This window comes from Trichoplusia ni, chromosome 8, assembly GCF_003590095.1.
Source record: "Trichoplusia ni isolate ovarian cell line Hi5 chromosome 8, tn1, whole genome shotgun sequence".
Taxonomy (NCBI): Eukaryota; Metazoa; Arthropoda; class Insecta; order Lepidoptera; family Noctuidae; genus Trichoplusia; species Trichoplusia ni.
Window position 1 is genome coordinate 14,580,763 of NC_039485.1, and position 24,125 is coordinate 14,604,887.

A 24,125-nucleotide genomic window follows, 5' to 3' on the forward strand; every position below is an offset into this window, starting at 1 on the left:
GTCTTCAATTTTTTTTATAAATGTTACATTTGGTGTTTGTTCAAATCATATTATTTAAAAGAGATGCTACTATTAGCTAAAAAAAAAGGCCTAAAAGCAATCAAATTACCTTTTGATGATGTGAAAAAACGTGCATTCATTCATTCGTCGAATTCTTGTAGCACCTAAGTTGTAGCATTGCCATTGTTTCATGACGTATTTAAATTATGATCTCATAGCCGTCACGGATATCGAAGGAGTATCATTCTCTTGGAGATCTTTCTAATAGCATTGAAATACATTACTGGTTCCAGTATAATGACCTTCTTGCATGGTTCTACGAAATTCGTAAACAAACAGGAAAATGTTGGCAGTTAGTTATATTTTGGATAACCATAATGAATGTTACTAAGTTGAAATCATCACAAAATTAAACTAGTGAACTTCGCAGGTCAACCTTTAAGTCGAGCTGTAAACCTTGACCCCTAAAATTACCTTCGGCCGTATATTAAGCACGTTGACACATTATCGTCATATTTGATATTCCCACAATAGTGATCTTATGACAATATTATATCAAATTATTAACATAAATCTAGCACATCTTATAAATGAATAAAATCAATCCATAAAAGTACTTGTTTATTACGTGATTGGTATTCCATATTACCTGTAAGTCAATGTTGAGAGCACGACTTGCTTGTATGTATGACTGGTACATGCCTATATAGTACCTGAGTATGTGTGGAGAATTTGTGGTGAGTACATTATGTATATGCGACGCGTCACCCGGATGTGTGGTTTATGCACGCTTGCGGTCACACGACAGAAGCGACGCACGTGAAGGGAGTGGACTATCACTGGAACTTACAGGTAATATAAGGCGTAAGTTTAAAATATAGGTAATATATGACGACCTCCGTGGTCGAGTGGCGTATGCACCGGTTTCAAGGTGTCGCTAGCTCTGAGGTCCCGGGTTCGATCCCGGGTCGGGTCAATGTAAAAATTCACATTTCTACATTGTCTCGGGTCAGGGTGTTTGTGGTACCTTCGTTATATCTGAATTCCATACCACAAGTGCTTTAGCAACTAACTTTGGGTTCAGAACAATGTGATGTTGTCCGCATTTATTAATTATATAGTTTTAAACAATGAAGTATAACAAAAATATAAACTCAGCTTGGCCGCGATGTGCTGATACACAAGACACACCCAATAATTAAGTAACTCAAAAAAGCTTACAAATGGAGTACATGCTTAGTTTATTCTGTAACTCAAATGAAAGATGAACAATGGCTCGCATATAAACCGGGCCATCCGTTACCATGCAACTCAAGTTCAATTCGATCCTAAAAAGTATAAATCCTATACCTATACACGTTATAACAATGACCTGTTTAGAACATATAATTTGCTATGTACATACAACAACAGAAGAATTTGATGACGTACCTGCAGTACTTATGTAGTCGGGAAATGGTAAAACACCCTATTAGGAAAAGCGGGTTCAACTCAGCTGAAGATAAAAATCATTTTTATAGCGATGTGTTATAAAAATGTCAAGCTCATAAAATCTTCATAAATTAAAAAGGGATGTCTTAACAATTTCTTTAAAGAATAATGTGCTTTATGATGCAAATGCCAGAAGCATATGCTCAGGATTCCTGGTTCGCAGTACTTTGATGGATATACAATGGCAAACGTCGCTTCCCTTGAAGATTTGATTTAAAAAATTGCGCCCAACTGACGTCTATGCTATGTTAGGTAGCGAGTAAGGTCGCAGGGACTTATAACTACGGAAATTATTTTCATTCATAGATTGTAGCAAGTAGAGCTTTTGAAGTGTACACAAGCAATTTGCGGTATATTTTCGTGTAACCCACTGCTGCATAAAGGCTTTATTTTTAGCTCCTGCATTGTATCCTTACAAAATAGAAGTTATGGATCATCGCCAGGCTTGTTACGAGTATAAAATTCCACTAACGGCCAGCCATTTCAACCTGAGCTCAAACTGAACCACTAATCTCCAAGGAAATATGTATCTCAAGGCCAGTTTCATCATTCAATACTCAATGCTCAATCATTTATTCTTCTCAATTTGGTGTTATAAGTAGGTACCTGCCGTACATATTACGCTAAATTGAACTAGGGTTCCTCAACCTTAAAAGATAAGAGTGCGCCGATAGCCGACAGCTCCTATGTTCTATGTGCTCGAGATGCTCGGGTTCGATTCCCGCATGAAGAAAAAAAGTAGAATGCTTGTTCCTAGTCCTTCTCTTATCCCGTATCTTCCAGTCTTAATTTTGAGTCTGGAGTACTTAATAGTTAATTAAACAAGTACTTACCTACCTCTCAAAATTTATTCGTAAATGTCCTTCATCTTGTTTATTTGTGTTATGTTAATTTCGGATTAAAATTGGTTAATAGGAACGCTGATAATGCCGTTATTTACTTTAAATTAAACTAATGTCTATAATTATGATAGACTTGCCTTCTACTCGGGTAAATTGATTTATTATTCAATTAAGCTTCGAGGTGGCATTTGCATACCTCTTAGGTTTCATCCTATACCTATCTAAGGTAAAGCTTCTAATTTTTTTTTAGGTCGTATTAAACCCACTAGTAAATAATAAGGTATGTATATACAGTCTTCAAGTCAAAAAATTAACCGCTTAAAAATTGGCTTGCAGCTCACATAACGAATACAAACAACAATAAAAATTCCAAGCCGGCTACAAAACGTAAAGTTATGTCAACGTATTTTCCCAGCTGTCTTTAGATTTTTGAATGACATATGACTAGCTGAGTATTACATTTTGTTTGGTAGCTACATACGTCGCTATATGTACTACTACAATGTTATGTATAGAACAGTTTAAGAGCACGGGAAACAATACCTTCCTACGCTAACTCAGCCTCCGATTCGCGGTATCACCAACTGGTTTTTTGCTATAATACACAAGCGTCTATTTGTGTATCGCTTTATAAAAGCAAGCGGCATCGGAACAAAAACATTGTGACTGAGAAGCTTCACAATGATGGAGCTCACGTGTGCATTCATTTTAATATTTGCGAGCTTAGTGTCTGCTACTCCGTATGGATACGGTGTCAAAGGCGGTGCATCCGCGAAAGGTACGTAATATGATTTGTTTACCTTTTAATCTCACTACTTAATTCATGTTTTGATTTTCGAAACTTAGTGCTGTACCTTATTAAAGTAATACAAATATTTTAATGATCAGTTTTTACTTTGACGCTCACTTTGATATTTTACGTACTTTATCTTTCACAAGGAATGAATGAAGGCATCAACGGCAACCCGTTCATGAATTAGTTGAAATCACCTACATATTTTTTACGTACCTACATAGGTATTACCACTTGGAGTCTGGCAAATGAAATGCATTTAACTAATTGGATCAATGTGTATTTGATAGATGACTTGATACCTTGAATTTAAATTAAGTTCTAGTTTTATATTATTATTGGTGCATAGTATAATACCCATCATTTACGTGCTGGGTAAAGGCGGTGCACAGCGAAAAAAAAAATTGGATTTATTTTGTCTAGGCGATCTAAAGCGATAGGCGTAATTGGGTTTTTCGGGATTTCTGAACAGTGTTGGATGCGTGTTTTTCGTCGTACAAAATCAATAACAATACGAAGATAAAACGGATCAAATATGTTTTTTTTTAATTAGATTTTATTAGTCAAATACTACCCAAGTATTATTTCTGATTATTCCTCTTATCAGTCGTGATGTTTTAATAAAAATATTTTTATAATTTCAGCGGAATCAAGCGCCTCTGCTGGAGCCTTTGGAGGCGTAGGCGATGTACCTGCTCTTCCTCTTGGAGTTGGCTATTCAGGCAGTTTCTCAAAGTCCTCTGCATCCAGTTCTTCATCTTCGAGTGCCAGCTCGAGTTCAAGCTCTAGCTCTTTTAGCTACAGCGGTTCTGGGGCTCCGAGTGCTTTGGGATTCGGAGCGAACCATGGAGCTCAAGGCAACGTAGGATGTGCATCAGGAAACTGCCAAAACGCTGGTCCACACGGTATACATGGCAGCTCTGCTAATGCTGCAGCTGTAGCGGGTGCCAGCGCTGGCGCGATATCAGGAACTGGTTGTCAAGGAGAAGGAAAAGGGTGCGATCTTGATTCAAAAAAATGTCCCACGGGACGTTGCTCACCTAAAATAGTGACTGGTCTCCCTTCAACTGATTCTGACGAAACAAAATGTCCAGGAGGCAACTGTGGATACGATACAGAGAATAGCGCATCTCCAGACAATGATATCCGTGTTGTCCCGGATGGATCAGGGTCCACTTATAATTCAGGAGATAAAACAGCACCTGAGTACAATAAAGATGGAAGTGCGTGCAATTACGGCAATTGCGGAGCTAATGCTTCCGGAAAGCAACCTTCATCCAACACACCGTCGACACATTTAGAAACTCCTAAATTAGGTTCAAAATGTAATTCTGGAAATTGTGAATCTACACCGGACAAAACTGGCCAAGATACGCCACCATCTAGTTACAATGTGCCCATTCACGGCACATACGATAGCGAAGGTGGACAGAAGCCCGCTTGTGATGGTGTTAAATGTGAGAATCAACCGAAAAGAGGATATTCTTCTTCACAGACCAATTCTTTGTCTACAAACTATCTAAAACCTCAACTTTCCACTGATCATTATGATACAAATGGACAGTCATCGGCCGATAAACAAAACCCCAAAAATTGTGGAGGATCAAACTGTGCTGGAGAACCTGGCCAAAACTTGGGTTCTCCATCTACATCTAAGCCCGATAATGGTAATTATGGAAATCATCCGGCTGACTCGCCATTACATTCAAACGGTTGTAAGACCCTAAATTGCAGTCCGTACCCTACAATTCCAGGCGCTTCATATGTGACACCTGGACTCATTGGTGCGGGACCAACACATAATTTGAACCCATCAGATAATAAGCTTCCTGCGTACACAGGAGGATTCGGAGGCCCTGCTGGACTATTTAAACCCAATGAGAATAACGTTGGTGCTATCCCATCAGGCTATCCGAGCCATTCACATCCTAGCTCATCCCCACATGTACCCTCATACGGAAGCTCGTCCGTTGGGTGCAATGGACCAAACTGTGCAGACAATTCTTTAACTTCCCCTGGAAAGCCTGCTCAACCATCATTTGGTGTTAACCAACCTGCCGAAGTTAGCCATCCTAGTGAAAAGCTACCGCCGTACACAGGTGGATTCGGTGGCCCTCCTGGAATGCTCAAACCGAATGACTACAATATTCATACTTCAGTCCCAAATAATCCAAACTATGCTCATCCCACAAGCACATCATACAATAAACAACCATCGTCATCGAATTATCCTGCTGCAGGTTGCAACACTCCAAACTGCGATGGACATTACCCTACGCCGGCAGCGGGCGCTCCATTCCATCCTAGCACAGCACCGGGACAGTTTGCAACGACGAAACCTACTGCCGGATATAATTCACCAAACGAAAAGCTGCCAGCCTACACCGGTGGGTTTGGTGCGCCTTCAGGAGTATTGAAACCAAGTCAATATTTCACTCCAACGGCTGGAACAGGCTCAGGATCCTATAATTCGCCTTCAATAAGTGGACATGGGGCAGGCTGCAACACGCCAAACTGTTATCCAGTAACTGGCACTACTGGTGCGACAGGAAATGCTCAGCCAGACGTCACGAGTGCTAACAAACCTTATAGTGGCTATCCTACTGGCGCACCGTCGTATTCAGGTGGTTATAATAAACCATCTGTGGAAATAACTCCTCCTGCTGTATCACCAAGTTACACAAATAATCAGTCACCACCTTCGCCTGGTAGTTACACAACAGGGTGTAAAACTGGTAACTGTGCTACTTATCCTACCAGTAGCGCAGCAGCTGATGCTAATGCCCAGGCCGGAGCTTTTGGTAAACCGAGTTCTGAACCATCTACAGGAAAATTACCTCAATACACAGGTAGTTTCGGTGGGCCTTCGGGCACGTTAAAACCAAATGAAAATGTATATCACACGCCTACGTCAAGTATCCCAAGCAGTAGTTGTAAAACTCCAAACTGTGGTTCCACGCCGCCATTAACGTCTGACATCCATGCTGGTTCTCATGGAAATGTTAAACCTAGTGAACTTCCTCCTTATACTGGTGGCTTTGGAGGGGCTTCCGGATTCCTAAGGCCGAATGAATACACTAAACCTAGTGGACACCCCGCTCCTTACGATACTCATAAGCCGTTGGCTCCGAATGACGCAGGAAAACCCGGTGTCGCCTGCACTTCTGGGGCTTGTAACACTCTCGGGAGTCAAGGCTCTGCAGCACATAACGATGCACAAGGCCATAACAGTGTACACGGAGCGCAAGCTACCGCATCAGCTTCTGACGATACGAAGTCAATTCCATACACTGGAGGGTTTGGTGGACCACCTGGTGTATTGAAGCCATATGATAATGGCGAAATACCTTCACCAAAGGGTAATGGACAGCATCCTGGATCTTCAACCGGTGGAAACTACAACTCTCCTAGTTCTAATGTTCATTTACCACATAAAACAAATGATGATAGTACAAACGGGCCTGCAGGCACTGCAGGACAAAGTGGAGAGCACCCAGCAGGTTCTCAAGCCGGTAGTGCAGCTGGCTCATATTCGGGGGCTGCAGCTGGAGCTGCCGCTGGTGGGTTGTATAATAAACCCGGTTCAAACTACAACGGAGCAGGAAATGTGAAGGGTGGCAGTCCCTGTGGAGGTGGCTGTGGTGGTGATGGACTGCACGGAGGTAAAAGCTTAGCTGGTGCCGCTGCCGCAGCAAAGAGTCAGGCAAGCGCTGGTGCCTACGGAGGTAGCTTTGCCAGTAGCTCAGCATCTGCACATGCTTCTGCTGGAGCCTACACTAAAGGAGGTTAGAAATATTGTATGATTCCATTAAGAAAATAACATCAAAAAATAACGGATGTCATATCTTGTTCATCAATTTATTGATTCAAATTCAGATATAGTGAAAAGGGGCTAAGACGATTTTAAAAATGTTTTCGTTTTGTTTCAGGATATGGAAAACGATAAATAACGATGCCGATATGAAAGAAAACGTACCTTGCATTGTTATCAAACGAAGACTTATTTAATGTTATAACTACTTGTAGGAACTATAGTCAAAAGATATTGTGATATCACCGAAGTAGACACTCTCAGCTTAATGTCTAAAATTACTTCTTCTAGTATATAATATCTTAGTTAGTGCCATATTATAGATCACTAATGACCAAGCTCGGTATTAATATCAATGCCAAGCACATTATGTAGCTGTTAAAATTAGAGTTAAATAAAGATAACACCTACCTGCGACCCAAACCAGACGATTATTTTTTTATAATTAAAACGATTTAAATCAATATCGCTATTGTAAAAAGCCAATAAAAATGTACAAAACTGAAGTGACGTTTTATTATCTTTATCATATTTGATTGTTCAATAAATATGTCGCAAAAATCAATTCTTGATGAATATACATTATGTCCTAATTACCAACATCTTAGTGAGATGATTAGGTATCTACGCATTTTTATCAAAATCAGGAAAAGTGACTAAGCAATAAAAACAGACAAAATCTTGAATGGAATCAGACTAGCTTCCGTATCTTATTCAGTTGTTCATTCAATAATTGATCACCTATAAGCAAAAGCCTTGATGCGATCAAATTGTTTGGATTTTCCCTTGTTCCGGATATGAGAAAAGGGTTGCATCATTACCTATCATACAAAAAAACTTTTAAGGGAATTCCTGTTAAAGTCAAGTCATTATTTCGAGTTGGTAGGTATAAATATTATAATCGTTTTTAAGAAGCAGACAACAAAAAAGATGATGCAAAAGGTTAAAGATACGTAATCGCGGCGCGGTTGACTCGGTGTTGAATCGAACAATAGGTACGCTTTATCCTGTTCCAGAACCTATTTATTTAAATTAGTACGCCTATCTTTTTTTTGTAAACCCAAGGCATACAAAATGTCGAAACGTCCCAGTCACGAAGTCTCCATTTTAACATAAACACTTAAATAAATATTGAACAGATCTCACTGAATCTAAATCAAAGTTAATAACAACCATTTGTTGGAAAATAAATAATGACGTGATATTGAAACCATAAATGCTATTTTATCTCATACCCATTAGACACTATTATACAAGAGAATAACAATAATTGCAATCATTATGCGTTAGCCTTCTAAAGACTTAAACGGAGGACTCATCTCGACCCGTACATAAATCATTCGAACCGTGTCATATGTTTGCTGATATAATCATCCACTTCTCTCGTCTATTGTTCTGGTAGGTTCGCCTAACTCGCGGATGCTGTGCAAATAAATTATTCATAAACGTTCGACAGTCGTAGTAGACCGTACATCACCTGCCATCGGCACCCACTTAACTGACATTCGTATGATATAAGAAGTATATCTTTTTATAAGGATGTTCTCATTGTCGATTTAAATCATCGGTTTGTCACTCTAAGCAGTCTATACGAAGCCCTGCAATTGTTTTGTAAACAATCTTCACGCTTCCATAAATGGTTAGCTTCAAACTTGTAGCGATAGAATAGGCACTACAAAATATTTTGTTCTAACCCCAAAATATCACTGGCGGGGTGCTGGTGACATGAAAAATTGTTTTTTGGCCCGTCATTGAACAAAACCTTGTTATTTAGTTGTTATGGGAAATAAAATAGTTAAGATTCAATAACAAACATTTGACATACCTTTCGTAAACAATACTGTACTTCGTTGTACATAAATCCATGCAAATGCACCGCTGATTCCCATTCGACATCCAGATTATAGTTACATTACTGCCGTCTTGTAAATATTTTTGATTAAAAAACTACCAACATGTCTCAAAAACATTATTGCTTGCGCAGATTTTTTTCCCTTACCGTCCATGTTCGAGGAGATATACATTAAGTATATATTATGAATGATTTAAATAAAGAAACATTTTTTTGCATCAATGTACTAGTGACTGTAGTTAGAATACTACTACCGTGGGCGGTATGCGTGACGTGTTGACCCTGATTAGTAAAAACAATTCCTCGTTACTCGTAAATACTTGCCGGCAATCGTAAGTCTAAGTGCTTTGTACTTCATCACGACCATTACCTACAGTCTACGCATTAAAATAAAACGTTTCAAACAGATTTAATATCGGATCATATGCAAATCGACTATAATCTTTTTTACACCAACTACATTCGTATTTTTAAGGTAAAGTTTTAATGACACAGTATACGTAAAGAGACACTAGTAGCAACAGGGAATCTGCGAACAAGCGACCAAGTAGAGGGTAGCCCTATCCCTTACAAAATTTGTAAAATACGAAAAAAATACTTAGAGACCTCTAAATACATAATATAGATAAATTACACCCAGACGCAAAACAAAAGATAGTGCTTATCACACAAGGATATTCGCTGGGAATCAAACATGCGACCTCCGGTATAGGGGACTCAGGTCACTTACCACTAGGCCAGGAGGCATTAAATAGCAAATACTCGTAGCATACTATATTTAACTTATAAATTAACTTTTTTTTGTTTTGTTTTGATTAACCAATAAAAGTAACGCGCTAGAAATAGCTCCACCAATAAAACTACATAATATCAAATTTATTTGTGGATTATTGCGGAGGCTTTAAGTGTTTACTTGACTGGAAATATGGTAGGCGTAAAATCACGCCTCTATCTAATCTTTTAATGAATCGCTTGACCGAACATAATATACCTAGATATGCATATGTATATTTGAAGAGGATAATTGTATTGCCTAAATGTTTTTGCATCTGAAGATCCGGTTCATAAAAATAGAAAAAAATGATAATAAAATTAAATAGTTAACTGACCTTTGCGCAACCGTTTATCTACGCTTTATTATAAAATGAATCAAACCTTTTCCCCGGCACATAGAGGGCTAATAAATTAGCTCATAATAATACCTTTGCATTAAGTTTTAAGCGAAACGATTGTTCCAAAACCAAGTTCAAAAAATCTTCGCTTAGATAAAGGTTCGCAAAAAAAAAACGGACAAAAACGTTCAAAGATTAAAAACTCTGATACACTTAATTATGCCTTAGTCTTCCTTAGAGTTAAGGAAATCCCAATCCCATTACTTAAGTACTATCACGAAATAAAATAAATCGTTCCATCTTAAAAGTGGTGCACGATTATGGCATAATTTACCTTAGGCAAAACACACATACGTATACAGTATACTTAAAGATTGCTATTTTTAACCTAAAAATAGCAATCTCGTAATATTTTTAACACCTAGGTGTGACTTTGTCGTACTGGCTTACGTCTAGACTCTAGACTATAACTTTGTTACAACAAACAGAAAATACTTAGATGTACTTAGATAGTTATGAAAATATTACTTCTACAAAACTCTTCCTAAATTCTTAGTCTCGTCAAATAATAATCCTGTAACATAGTCTTAGCCTACACTCAAAATAACAGCAAAGGTCTTCGAGAAAAAGGTAGAGTTTACAAATATGAAATATTTGCCTATAAAGTGATTTATGGACAAAACAAAGGTCAGATACCTACCTACTTTGTCTAAAAGTAAAATTATGAAGGAAATTTGATAAAAAAAAACAGTTTAGATCATAAAACGAAGGGGATACAGTGATCTAAAATCTCGTGTGACGTCACTTACCTTCGTACGTCAGTACGCTTTTTACTAGCAAATGATGTTATTGCCTTAATTAAGTGCTTTTTATATTCCTTACTTTTTAAAGATCTAATAAAATGAAAACTACGTAGGTATTTTTTTTGGAAATCTGTTTGACGGACTAAACAGTTCAGATTTAGACAAACACCCTATTCAATTCAGTATACAAATGAACGAATAATTATAGAATAAGATTGGTATGTATGCAGCAGGCCACCTGCAACATTCCTCGCAGTAGAATTTAAGCGAATACCTTCACTGGAAATGTAGAGTTTATATAGTTCGTTGTTCCACACCCACTCGGTATCGACAAAGGTTGGTCAGGGCCATATCCTGTCATACAACAAACCCATAAAAGGTACTGTATGTATCAGTAGATAAACATTACGCATTTACGCATCAAGTCTTAATTTTTTTGTTGAGCTTTTTACTCTATGTATTTTCTACGCCAAGACAACGAGACTTAAAAAATGCGAGTCGACTCGGTAATTGTAGATGTAAACTACGCAGAAACAAGTATGTCTCGAATGTAATTTGAAGTTGTAAATATTACAGTTTTTACTGAGTTTGTCATTGGATTACACATTTAAATAAATATTTTATGTACTTAAAACGAATTGTTGCTGCATGCTAACGCTCAGTTGCAACTTGCCAGAGGTTTGTTTATAAGATGGTCCCTCTTTTAACTCCTATTTTTTTCTTATTAAAACTAAGATAAGACTATTGCATTTCAATATGTAGTTGTCAAAGGTATTATTATAAATTCTTTTTTATCCATTAAAACTCGGTCGTCGTACTTTTCGAAAATCGTTAAAGTCGATCGTAAATATTAAATTAGGATTAATCGATACGATTGATTTTGACACTAAAAATACTGATACAATAAAAGATATGGCTCATAAATGGCCTTTTAAATTCGAAATCTTATTCGGAAAAGAAATTAATTGTTCATCGTGTGCAAAACAAACTGCCTAAACTTCAGAAAACGTGCCGGTAAAATTGCTAAGGAGTTTTTTTACCATGCATGCGTCATCTTATAATACTTATAGTGTTCAGAAAAAGTACCGTGGCGTTCATCTTAGCAAGTCACCTTGTGTCACTAAACGACAACCGCTAATATTTCAACTTAGAATAAACGTTGTTAAGGGATGTCCCCTTCTTAATATAACTCTGATTAAGTATTAAAAAACGGTCAAGTGCGAGTCTGACTCGCGACATAAAGGATTTCGTACAAATCCAAAAAACAATTATATAAACAAAACCGAACGCCAATCAAATGAATGACCGTAACAACCGTTGCCAACCTCGACTTAATTTAAAACTTGTTGTTACAGCGGCAACAAAAATACGTAATTTGTGAAAATTATCACTGCCTAACTAGGTAGCTCAGTTCATGAGATGCAGATTGGAGACAGACGGATGGACAGACAGTGGAACTTAACTTAGGGTTCTTGTTTAATTATTTTTTGGGGAACGGAAGTCTAAAAATTTTACCAAAAGAAGTTTCGCAAGTTGCGATAAATGTAGAGTTAATTGAAACATGTCAAACTTTCACGTAGTAGCAAACAAGGTACTTCATAAAATGGCGAACCCGGATTGTCGATTATATATGGAAGACTGATAGTATGGCTAGTGCTGGTACAATAAATATTATGAAGTATAGAAACTTTATCTTTGATGTCAATTATAACCGGAAAAACAAATAGAAAGTTACTGCGTTAAAGTTTTAATGTAACGCGTGACTTGACAGCCCTATAGTTTTTATAACGTCACGATATCTTAAATGATCAATTACTGAGGTCAATGAATGTTTATTGTTAACACATTGCGTACGTACCTGGACCTCGCCAACAACGCCAATGTACCTATTTGGGTGTCTAAACTGTCTGATACTACTGGGCAATGTCTAATACTACTAAATGGCAATCCGATTAAATTTGAAACTATTCCTTCTGTTAAGCATTTTGCCAACACAATAATTGGAAATTCATTGGATTGACCGTGAGTGTTCCGCCCCATGCTGAATTTCAAATTAAGGTGTTGACAAAATCCTTAGAATAATACGAATATTGCCAATGTAATCCAATTTTCATTCATTCATCGGCCATTGTAAATAGCAGAATTGGGGTCCTGTACCTCGCCAACGACGCCAACATACCCATTTGGATGTCTAAGCTGTCTAATACTACTGATCTTTAAGCTAACAAGAGGAGCCATTCATAGGCACTTTTGGCATCAAGTGGTTGTTAAATAACACCTCCACGGTTTGTTTTTGCTTCACTCATATTTATGACGTTCTATCTACTCAACCCAGATGCCAGTCATCCGGTTGAAATAAAAAAACTTAGCAAGCCTTTTAGAATCAAACACCAGTTGCTCTACCAACGACTAAGCTAAAGTTTAAAGAAGGGCTTAATTCTGTGCAAAACTTAATTAAGACTTTGTAAAAATAAAATAAACAAATATAGTACCTACAATACACAAAAAGCACAAATTTAATCATCTAGGAAGTACATAAAGCTTTTCCGATAATATACTTACTTGCTAGAAAAAATCAACCTTACAATAATTTAATAGGAATAAGAGGCTACATTAAGTATAGCTTATCTTGTGGAAAACCAATTACGACAAAGTGATAGTCAATATTGATCTATAGTTTGTGTATTATAAATTTCAAAATCAGTTATCGTAATACCAGTAGGTTAATCTGTGTCAACAATAACACGAGCGACGCACACGCAGCGACCGCACGCGGCTCGCGAAACTGGGGTCAGCTTTACCACTTTCCCTAATGCCCTCACTGAACTTTAAGCTGTTCAGATTTTAAGATAAGATTAATTATGACAAATGAACCTAATTTAAAATAAATATTTTGACACTTCTCATACAATAATTTATGTAGCCGCCTTTTAAATTCTGATGTAAGCCTACCTCTTAGAATTTATCGAACTATTAATGTAAATAAAAGTGTTACGAACAACGTATATTATATTTTGTATTGTATTGTCAAATATTTTTGTACAATTTTTCATATAATTCTTAAACTTCTATTTACCTAAGTAAACAAAGAGCGCCTTACAAACACCAACGGATTGTATGTTATTAAGTCTTCGAGTCATAGTTATATTTCACCAGGCGCTGAAACTTAACTTAATTTCTTGCACCAAATCCTGGATTTCTATAACTTTAGATCAAAAATACCGGTTATAAGCAAATGTAATTTACTCGAAGGCAAAATACCCAAAATAGATGATATGTATTTAAACATTGAACATTTTTGCCAAAGCAATAAAACTTGGTCAAACAGAATAATTGAAGTATGTTAAACTAACAATACAGCGGAAACTGTAACAGATACATCGAATTTCATGGACGTGGATAGTGTCGTGAGGTGCGACCGTGTAAACATAGTTATCTACCGTATGAAGTATTTGTGAAGCTCCGCATTGAGCAACGTTTCGCAAAACGCTTCTGCGGGCGACAATACCATGACAAGAGGCGAAGACAAATACCCAACTTGTTATCTTATGAATAATGCCGATTATGTTGGGTAAACACACGCACACGCGACCGAGTGCATTTTTCACGATTCTTTATCGTATACAGCATGTTTAAATCTTATTCAATATTACATAAATCCTCGCAATTTATGCGAGATGAGTTAACGAGAAACCAGTCTCCCATTGTTAAAGGGAACCTTTGAGGCAACAAACAAAAATATTCACAGAAAGTAAAAGTAGCGAAAATATTTGTCGATCTATTGACAGTACCGAGATACCTATTAAAAGTTAAAATGTGTGTAAAAGTAGTAAGTTTCAATAATGTCTTGAAACCACGGTCAGTCAGGCTAAGCTCTACTAATTCAATTTTTGTAGTTCTAAAATAATTGTCAAAAATATGTTCTTATAAGGATTTAATAGAAATCTTTGAAATTGTTATAATTATTAGTTTAATCTAGGAAAAAGCTGTAGAGACATGTAAAAGCTCATCTTGCCACCAGTCACAAAACTACTGTTTATTTTCTGTCGTACTTTCGTTCGGAGCTTATTTATAAGTCTTTTGGTAAGTCAAGCCTTTTACCATAATTACGAAATGTCCATTGTTGTCATTCAGCGACGCATGTGGCATGATTTAGATACAACCTGTGCGTGCTGGCGGCGGGCGGCGGCGCACGAGTCACCTAGATGTACCACCTATTGTCCACACCGCATGTGGCCAACGCAGGGTGAGCCGCCGACAAAACCATTACCTCATACTTTCAATACTGGGTTACGAGAATTTTACTTCAAGGTCCTCGTTTAGAAGCAAATAGAGGAGGTATAAATGCAAAGACGAGCAACAATAACACACAGTTGGAATTCAGCAACTCGTCCGAAAATGTATGCGAGCGTCGGTTTTATTTTATGCCTCTTTATCGGTACGTGCAGTGAAAAGTATTGATTGTTAATTTTGGTTTATGTGGTTTTTAAGATACTTTCACAATGTTTATTTCTGTTTATAGGGAGTAGTGTGTCATACTACCCGCAAAGAGAGGCACCGTACTACACTGGGCCCAGCGACCCCTACTCAGCAGCTTTCTACCAGAACTCATTACAGGAGCCGTCACAGAAACTGTTTTGGGGAAACCAGGGAAGTAACCAGGTGGGCGGCACAGGACTATGGGCCACTTTGACTAACAAGTTTCCATTCCTTGGAAACATGTTCGGCCGGATGGAGCTGCCTACACAGTACGGTGCACCGAACCAATACAACGTGCCGACGGTGTACGGTGCTCCCGGAGTATACCAGCCCCAGTACTATCCTGGACAGCAATTCTACCAACAAGTGCCGCCACAGTTTCGCAACAGATTTGTTCCGTCGGGTCGCGATGTGAGCATCACCGACGATGCTGTGATAGTGACGCCGCCGTTCGTGCCGTCCATGGAGCCAGCGCCTGCGCCTGCGCCGGTCCCTGCGCCAGCACCAGCGCCTGCGCCGGTGCCAGCACCGGAGCCCACGCAGGACTTTGGATATTCCTACAATAGACCCCAGTACCGGTTGGAATTACCACACAAATAAGGTATTACACAACTTTCGCAGTCATATATCGTAGATATTAATATGTACTGTCTTAAATTTTACTTTTCTTTGTACGCCAAAAAGTAGTTGTCTATAAAGTGTTAAATGTGCCATTTATAAGATAATATAGATTCTTACGGTTTTTACAGTTATTAAAAGTTCGGGGTGCCTAGACATAATCACTGTTTGCCAATATAATGCTCTCTTTTTTGTTAAACCATGATCATTTATTACTAACGTTTGATGTTCTGGTATGTAGAACATCTTATGCAGATTTTATAAACAATATTTTGAAACAAATAGCATTGTTAAAAATAACCAATACTTACAAAAAAAATAGCAGGGAGATCTTAAAAAAGTTAACTTGTTTAAATTAACTGGTAATTTTATTCATGCTCGTTGCTTGTGTACGGTACGGTCTTAACACCGTTCAGTATTTTCTCACATATTTTTTCTAATAATATAAAACATAGTTACTCTAGTAATTCAATAATAAAGCATCATCTTGCCGACAAATAATTTTATTGCACAATCGACTACGGGTATTATAAGTAATTCACATCCCTTTTGTAACAAATTCCATTGATTTAAACGAATAAAGCAATAAAACATTCATTATAATATATTTATTAATTTAATTAATCCTTTTCCTATCCTGAGTTTTATTCCTGATTATTGAATGAAATTATAAAAAAAACAATTAAATCACATTTGAAAATTAGTAAAAGAAATAAAGTATTCACCATAAAGAAAGAATTAATAAACACTTTGGTATAATTAAATAACTATATTACGTACATACTTATGAGATGAAATTACCTATACTTACTACGAATTTAGAATTTCACGACGATCGAATCAGATCATACATCAATGCGTTGAATTAAAAAAAATCCTTATTAATTAATTCACCAGTATTTGCTAATTTATTTTTCGGAGAATGTAGTTTGTTGGTAAGGATCTCTTTAGTTAACGCTAGTTTTTTGGTCGTAATATCCATGACCTGACGAGTCTAGTCCTACCGAAGTACTGGCGCTAATGGATTGACCTAGCGCTGGTCCATACTGGTGACTTGTCATTCCAGCACTGAAAATAAAAGTAAATGTCTTGGTGCATCTAACTAGATAACCAGAGAATGAAGTAAAGTAGACAATATTCCGGTAATGCATAAAATAGCGATGGGAATACTGTAATGACACAATCCTGTCTTGTAAGGCTTAGGCTGCGTAACGGGCCATGATTGAAACAGTAAATGTGGATTTCAAAGAGAGTCGTTGTGTTTTGCACGCATAAACAGTAAACGTAACTATTTTTTAAAATATTTTAATTAATTAAATACTTTGTAAGTAACTGTCGTGAGAATGATTCATTATTAAATGATGTAACGGTTTACTCACGCGTATTTATCGGGGTAGCCCGACTAGTTTCGGACCCACCCGGTTGGGTCCGAAACTAGTCGGACGGTAGACGGAATACGCGTGAGTAAACCGTTACATCATTTAATAATTAAATACTACCGATACACTAGCCAAGATTTAAAAAAAATGTAATAGGTTTACAATTGTTTTTTAAACCAGTCAACAAATTTCATATGCCTAATAACTCTTGTCTTAACTTAATTTGTTTTCACTTGCGAGGTCAAATAAAAACAATGGCAAAATGAAGGACTCCCATTTGAAATTAAATACCAAAGAGATGTATATCAATTATTTCGCAATAAAAAAATAATTGAAGTATGATGACAAGGAGAGGTAAAGTAAGGGTGGGTGAAAATATTAATTAAGTAACTAATTCACTGCGCGTTGATGTCCTTTGCACTGTTTCTTTTTTACTATTGTTTTTTATTTATGTATGTGCTACAATTGCATTATTATATCAGCGCAAATTTCACATTAAAGGGTTATTACAATAATGTGCTATTTCGGTATTTAGTTGAGTCTAAGTAAATATGTTAAGTGGCGTAGAATGTGTGATATTACCAATATTCACATATGTAAATATCAATATGCAGGTTATAATTAAAAATGATGTAAACAGACAACATATATCGCTAAGAGCATTTATTAAAGTATTAATTACAATAAATAGGAATAGAATCTTCCGGCAGTTGCACAGCAAGTGCGCAGGCGCAACGCGCGGCGCAGGCGTGCAACTGGTGGAAAATACGCGCTCAGGGTGCCGACACCATGGAGTTAGTCAAGTTAGCTGCCGCCATACTAAGTCCTAAAACACATAAAACGTGTATTTAGTAATTACTTTATAAACACACTTAAAATAAACAACATTTTCGGAGGATATATGGTGAAAGACAAGAAAGAAACGTTAACGTTGTCAGATGTTTAATTGTTTGTCTGTCCAAGAAGGATACTGAAAAAGTTATCAAATCGTCTTTGTCACTTCCGGAAAGCAGTGATTCGTTTAACAAAAAGTCGTGCTTGAATATGGCTTTAACTGCTTTAAGCACAGGAAATATTTCTGTCCACGTTAACTATTGTAATAACAATGTCACTGCAACATGTTTCACCAAATGTAATCTGACAAGAGAGATAATCAATATCTATACTAATATATAAAGCTGAAGTTTGTTTGTTTGTTTGCGCCCTAATCTCAGGAACTACTGGTCCAAATTGAAAAATTCTTTTTGTGTTGAATAGACCATTAATCGAGGAAGGTTTTAGACTATAAACCATCACGCTGCAACTAATAGGAGCTAAGATACAATGGAAAATGTAAAAAAAAACAGGGCAGGTATACCTAAATCATAACTTATATCTTCTAACCACGGGGACGAAGTCGCGGGCAACAGCTAGTTCAAATTATAAAAATGAGTTTCATAGTACAACATGCTTAGTCATTTTTCGGGTAACGCCTAATTGTGTATTGAAAGGTTAGCAGTGCTCAGGGTAATACAGGTACATATATATTGTGCTAAAGTTTTTGAGTTATTGACAGTCGATGAACACAAACGAATGTGATGAGTGTAATGGTGTTTTATAGAGTTTCATTTGACAGACATCAGATACGTTTTTTGTTTGAGGATGTCATATTAGTACAGTAGCGATTGAGAGTTCGAAGGTTCTATAATATCTATTATCACTTCTTGAAATAGTTTACTCATATGAACCTTTCTTGCTGCTTACGACTTTCTGTAGGTACCTTTACCTAAATTCTTGAAGTAGACTTTTGACAGTACAAGGCAAGTATAGCGCAGTCTTACTTCCAAATCAACAAGATTGCTTAAAGAGCTCAAAGTAAGCACATAGGTGAACGAAGACTGGTCTGTATGCAGTCTATTAGTGCCTATGTTGATTTAGTGTTAGATTCATCACTATCCGTGAATCCTAAATCGTTTACCTTAAAGCATTAGGGTTGGCTGAGCCATATTGGCCTGTAGGCAGTGCCCAGCCGCCGTAGCCGCCCCAGCCGCCCCAGCCTCCCGCGTTAGCTTGGGCATTGGCATTAGCAGCCGCAGAACCTCCGTTAACTGAAATCAATGAAGCAGAAATAATGAAGAAAATCGCATATTACCGAAAACTAAGGCAAACGCCATAGAACGAGGTACAAACGTCTTTAATCCATTGAATATATTACTGTCCAATAGAAACTATTTGTATTCTTATCCTTTTATTACTCTCCACGTATTATTTTACTTTAATCGTCCCATCTTCACTTATGTATTATCTTATTTGGAAAGAATTAATCTTCAGCAAAAATAATAATGATTGAATGTCAATTTTATTCAATGGTTAAATTGAATATCAACGAATTAGATCGTCATTAAATAATATACCATATCTCAGTAACAGTATAGTACACGTACATAATTAAATTGACACTTAAATTGAAAATTGTGAAAGTTCAAACAAGCTCAAAACAATAGCTATAGTCTAGATTTCTAGATTGACCCGAATAAGTTATATTCATAGGTTTAAATTATTTAAATCGATAACTGTAATACACTTAATTCCAAAAAGGCGTGTACCACAAACCTGTTAGCAAACGCTAAGACTAGTCATTATACTCTATGTAGGTCGAATAATAAACAAAAAGAATAAGTGGCCTACTCTCTATACTCTAGTTACCTGATCTCAGGCCTCAGAGAATGATGTTTATCGATCACTTTTTCTACGTGTAACTACTTAGATGGCCGCTTGACCGGCACTTCAAGAATTTCGAGACCGTTAGACGAACGGCGACTCTCAGTCGGCGCAGGCGCAGCGCTTTTAAGCTTACTTTACACGTCCCTGTTCCACATTCAAACAATTATTTACTAAGAAGTATTAGTAAAGTATTATGTAGTTATGCAAAACGTGTCGGGAAATGCAGTTAGTGCATAACAATTAGCTATTTGAAATTCGTCCTGAAATACTAAATAAAGTTTTTTATTCTGCGCCGTGTTCGAGCATCTAACTATGTATAACTATCTACTTTTGTAAATACAATCCTGAATAATATTATTCTCAAATCAATGTTTTAATTTATAAATGCATGTAAACAGATTTATATACATCATATATTTACGGATATAAACGATTATTTAATTCCATTTTTACAATTCATCAAAGTTTCGAAAAGTCGTGACTTGATTTAAACTACGTAGTTATCCAAATTCAAGGATCAGATTCAGACATCAAACATATTCTATTCGCACTAACAATTCTTTTACTTTATTCAAAATGAGTTTATCTTTCATACGAGTACCTACACGCCTGACGTGAGGAATGTATCAGAAGCTTGATGACTTGACAATAGTTAGTGGAAGATCAACATGCACAAAAAAATATTTGAATGAACGCATAACCTTGGGACTAAATCATCTTTGATTCGTGAAAACCTTCACTTATATAAATTGTAATGTTTTTCTATATTCTTCATAACCTTGTCCAATTACATACGTGTAATAAATCATGACATTAGGACCGAACAGCATAATAATTTGCATCAATAACTAAAGACAATAACGAATCATTGTTTTGTTCGTTACAGCCGTGACTATGAATTGTCGCATAAATCGAATATCCGATTACCTATTCGGTACCATTTATTTTGTGTTTCACGGTCCGACCGGTAATATTTTAAATGTAGTTTTATGTAACTTAACCCTTCGACTACGTACGTGACTATTGTTTAACTTGCACATGCGCTGAACGGGTTAACTGCATCTAATGGTCTCGGCGCATTCTTCAGCTTCGTCAAATCTTAAACTAACACGTAGAAAGCTAATAAAACAAGGCGAACCCACTCAACATGGTTTTGAACTTATGTGAATATATTACAGAGTACTAATGAGCACATTCTTGGAGCCTTTGCTATACCATTGGCTATGGCTCTGCCAGGGGCTACGTTTATGAGGACTCTACAAACACTTAATTTAGTGTGCTAGCATGAAAAGCCGATAAATTATAAATAAGGTAGTCGATAAGAAGAGTATTTAATTTTTGGTATCGTTTTTATTTATTTGTGCTACAACTATCTACTCATTTCGATTTTCACAAGGATATTCCTAAAATTTTTAATCAGTTTTCTATCGCACGTTTTTTTATGGAATTTGTAATTAAGTCGTATTTACCTCGACGGAGGGCAATACTACCAAAGGTAACCTGATAATATTTATTTATTTGTCAAGGGTCCGAATATAAATAGGTCTATTTACAACTCTACCTTTACAGAGACTGGTTTTCAGAGTTGAATAGGACAATGGACAGTAGAAAAAATATTTGTTTTAAGTATTGAAATAATAGATTAGGAATGACTTACAGCTATTGGCTTGAGCATAAGCCTGAGCGTTGGCGTTGGCGCCACCGTAGGGCATCGGCGGCGGCAGGGACCGGCGCAGGCGGCGCAGCGGCACCCGCGCGGACTCGTGCCCCTCCGCGTCTATAGTGTAGTAGGCGCGGGGAACATAGTACTGTCCTTCTGGAATGTGCAATAAAGTGCACAAATATGTCATTCGTGCTCGCCACAGTAAACCCTTTTTTGGGCTCAGGTACAAAAAGTGCGCTGAACTTGGCAGATTATTGGGCAGTCTTCCCAAGCACCTCCTTGTTCTATGTTATATATCAAGACGCATACATTCTACCGTTCTAATTTTTATTCATTTAGGTATCCATTAAAGCTTTCTATTAACTAACTAGACATTAACTAGTCAGCAATTAAGGATATCCGTTCATGACTTGCTTAATATACAATTAATTAAAAATGAAGCCTTTATTATTTACAAGGAAGCTCTCTATTACACGCTGAGATCATCATTAACCACCCAATGTGGTAAATCGTAAGAAACGCTTACTATTTAACGATGACCTCAACAAATCGTGACCGACAGGATTTCAATACTCATCAGCATCACTAAACTTGAAAAGCATAAAAAGTAATGCTTGAAGGCTGATGACTAAGAAGTTAAGAATACAAAAATCTTGACGGGATATTAAAAGCTCGTTTTTTTTCTTTTCTTTAAAACCATTGTCTTAAAGGATCAGCAGATAGTTAGACTTTGCTGAAATCGGTAAAAGGTTTTGTTTAATTTTTCTCTGCTAAGTCTGTGTATAAAAACACACAACAAAAAACATAAGTATAGGTATTAATACTTAAGAACTAAGAATATTGACATCCATGAAAATAAACTCGGTCGGTGACGTTATTTATAGCAATGCACCTTTAAGCAAGTAATCAATTTATAGCATTACCTAAATTGAAGTCTCTCAATTTATCAAACCGAGAATTTACGATTCAATCACATAAGTAAAACGAATTACTGACATACAAATCGGCGATCTCTGTATCCAATTGGAAATAACACAAAGTGACAGTTCCAAATGAAACTTACGAGTCAGTTCCTGCGTTATGGCGGTAAAAACTGAGGGGCACTAACCTGCGAGAGTTACGGCGAACAGAGCCGCAAAGATGAACAAAGTAATCTTATGCATTTTCAACGTGTAGTCTGTACAGCTGCCGACCGAGAACTGGCTTCACCGTGCTCGCTCACACATTTTAAGGCTTTATATATACAGTGGAAGCGTCGCGGCGGAAACTCACGCGCATCTCGATGCACGGGCCGCAATAACGGTCGTCACCGGCAAAAAGCTATCATTATATTGAATGGACACCAAAAACTGCTGAATGGCTTCAATAAAATCGAAATGAAAGTTACTAGACACCCTATTAGCACTTGAGTGTTCAATCAATCTCTAAATTAAATTATAGTGACTGACCAAACTTGATAATATGTCTACATTTCATTTTATTAAGTAGAATGAGGACCTATACACAGTTGGAATGCTTATGATCTAGTAAATAGATAATTGAATATCGCATTAAGCTATTTAACACTTAGTAATGTGATCAGACAGATGTTGCTTTACGGCTAGCTTGCTTTTCTCACGACACTACCTATTGTAAAGATACATAAGATACATTTGCCTTATCACACTTTTCCCAGACTGGAAGACCGCTTTTACAGAGGATACAGACGCGACGATTCACGTTCGTCCTCATAAGAAGTGAAGGGGTGAGCACTTGAAATACTCTGGGCCCCTCGCGTCATTCAAAGAATGAACCCCGCTTGAACCACGCGGTACAAACCCGATGGAGTACCGATTAAAGTACAACTAACTGAGAATTATATTTTACCGGATGAAAATCCGTAGGGAAGAGCGCGAACACGCTCCTTTTGTCATTCTAGGTGGGAACTAGGCTGGAGTATCACAATCATATATTATTCATTAGTCCACAAATAAGTATTATGTGTTCTCGAGAAAAGAACATTTTTCAATTAATATTTTTAGAGTTCTGTAGATACTAAAAGGGTAGAACTGAAACTATTAATAAGACATCGTTGTCTGCCAATTAGTAACAAGGCTGGTGGTTGTAAATTTCAATGGGTTTTTTCTTTAGTCGATTTAGGTAACATCAAATTTTCAGAGTGCCTTCCTGCACAACCAACTCCGGCCCCTTTTGATATCGTTTATGAACACATGAACTGCTTAGCGGCCTGTCCTATTTCTTTGTTTTTGATTTTTTATAAATATTTATCATGTAAAATTTATTACATAATACATCATTATATTTAATATATTCAAACATTATTGTCCTTGATTTGCTACAAAAACCAATATCAGGCTTCACCACCCATATTTCGTCACGCCCAAACAATGAAACTGGTATTTCTAAGATCATTATTCCTTATTACTTACCTATGTTTGTTTAACAATAGGACACTATAATAAATTATATGGACTGTTAATTTACTGTGATAATTCATGTAAGTACTTTACACATTCATATACTTACATAATTGTTGGCTATTGAAACAGGAATTTATCGGTAGAATTTTGTTTCTTAGC

The 24,125-nt window shown here is 36.9% G+C and overlaps 3 protein-coding genes across 4 annotated transcripts; 2 read left to right on the top strand and 1 right to left on the bottom strand.

Annotated features, from left to right (window-relative positions):
- Positions 1-2,794: 2,794 nt before the first annotated feature.
- Positions 2,795-7,443, top strand: LOC113496569 (collagen alpha-1(I) chain-like). The gene is made up of 3 exons (XM_026875831.1): positions 2,795-3,111; positions 3,771-6,911; positions 7,056-7,443. The coding sequence occupies exons 1-3, from the start codon at positions 3,015-3,017 to the stop codon at positions 7,070-7,072; spliced, it is 3,255 nt and encodes a 1,084-aa protein (XP_026731632.1). The 5' UTR covers positions 2,795-3,014; the 3' UTR covers positions 7,073-7,443.
- A 6,651-nt stretch (positions 7,444-14,094) lies between these two features.
- LOC113496828 lies at positions 14,095-16,406 on the top strand. Its single transcript, XM_026876188.1, has 2 exons — positions 14,095-15,142; positions 15,227-16,406. Exons 1-2 carry the CDS (start codon positions 15,049-15,051, stop codon positions 15,781-15,783), a joined length of 651 nt encoding a protein of 216 aa, XP_026731989.1. The 5' UTR covers positions 14,095-15,048; the 3' UTR covers positions 15,784-16,406.
- A 1,420-nt stretch (positions 16,407-17,826) lies between these two features.
- Positions 17,827-22,916, bottom strand: LOC113496829. 2 transcript variants are annotated; one of them, XM_026876190.1, is made up of 4 exons: positions 22,655-22,916; positions 21,541-21,699; positions 19,138-19,267; positions 17,827-18,006 (listed from the first exon to the last, which is right to left on the bottom strand). In XM_026876190.1, the coding sequence occupies exons 1-4, from the start codon at positions 22,707-22,709 to the stop codon at positions 18,000-18,002; spliced, it is 351 nt and encodes a 116-aa protein (XP_026731991.1). In that variant the 5' UTR covers positions 22,710-22,916; the 3' UTR covers positions 17,827-17,999. The 2 variants fall into 2 exon arrangements, with proteins under 2 accessions (XP_026731991.1, XP_026731992.1); XM_026876191.1 differs by having other exon boundaries at positions 21,541-21,696; positions 22,655-22,911.
- Between the last annotated feature and the right edge of the window lie 1,209 nt (positions 22,917-24,125).

Bases quoted from the DNA above. Each gene is read 5' to 3' on its own strand.
- LOC113496569 (XM_026875831.1), top strand. From the start codon at position 3,015: ATGATGGAGCTCACGTGTGCATTCATTTTAATATTTGCGAGCTTAGTG. The intron at 3,112-3,770 runs GTACGTAATATG...TTATAATTTCAG, and splicing joins AGGCGGTGCATCCGCGAAAG to CGGAATCAAGCGCCTCTGCT.
- LOC113496828 (XM_026876188.1), top strand. From the start codon at position 15,049: ATGCAAAGACGAGCAACAATAACACACAGTTGGAATTCAGCAACTCGT. The intron at 15,143-15,226 runs GTACGTGCAGTG...TTCTGTTTATAG, and splicing joins TATTTTATGCCTCTTTATCG to GGAGTAGTGTGTCATACTAC.
- LOC113496829 (XM_026876190.1), bottom strand. From the start codon at position 22,709: ATGCATAAGATTACTTTGTTCATCTTTGCGGCTCTGTTCGCCGTAACT. The intron at 21,700-22,654 runs GTTAGTGCCCCT...TGCACATTCCAG, and splicing joins GTTCGCCGTAACTCTCGCAG to AAGGACAGTACTATGTTCCC. The intron at 19,268-21,540 runs GTAAGTCATTCC...CATTGATTTCAG, and splicing joins TTATGCTCAAGCCAATAGCT to TTAACGGAGGTTCTGCGGCT.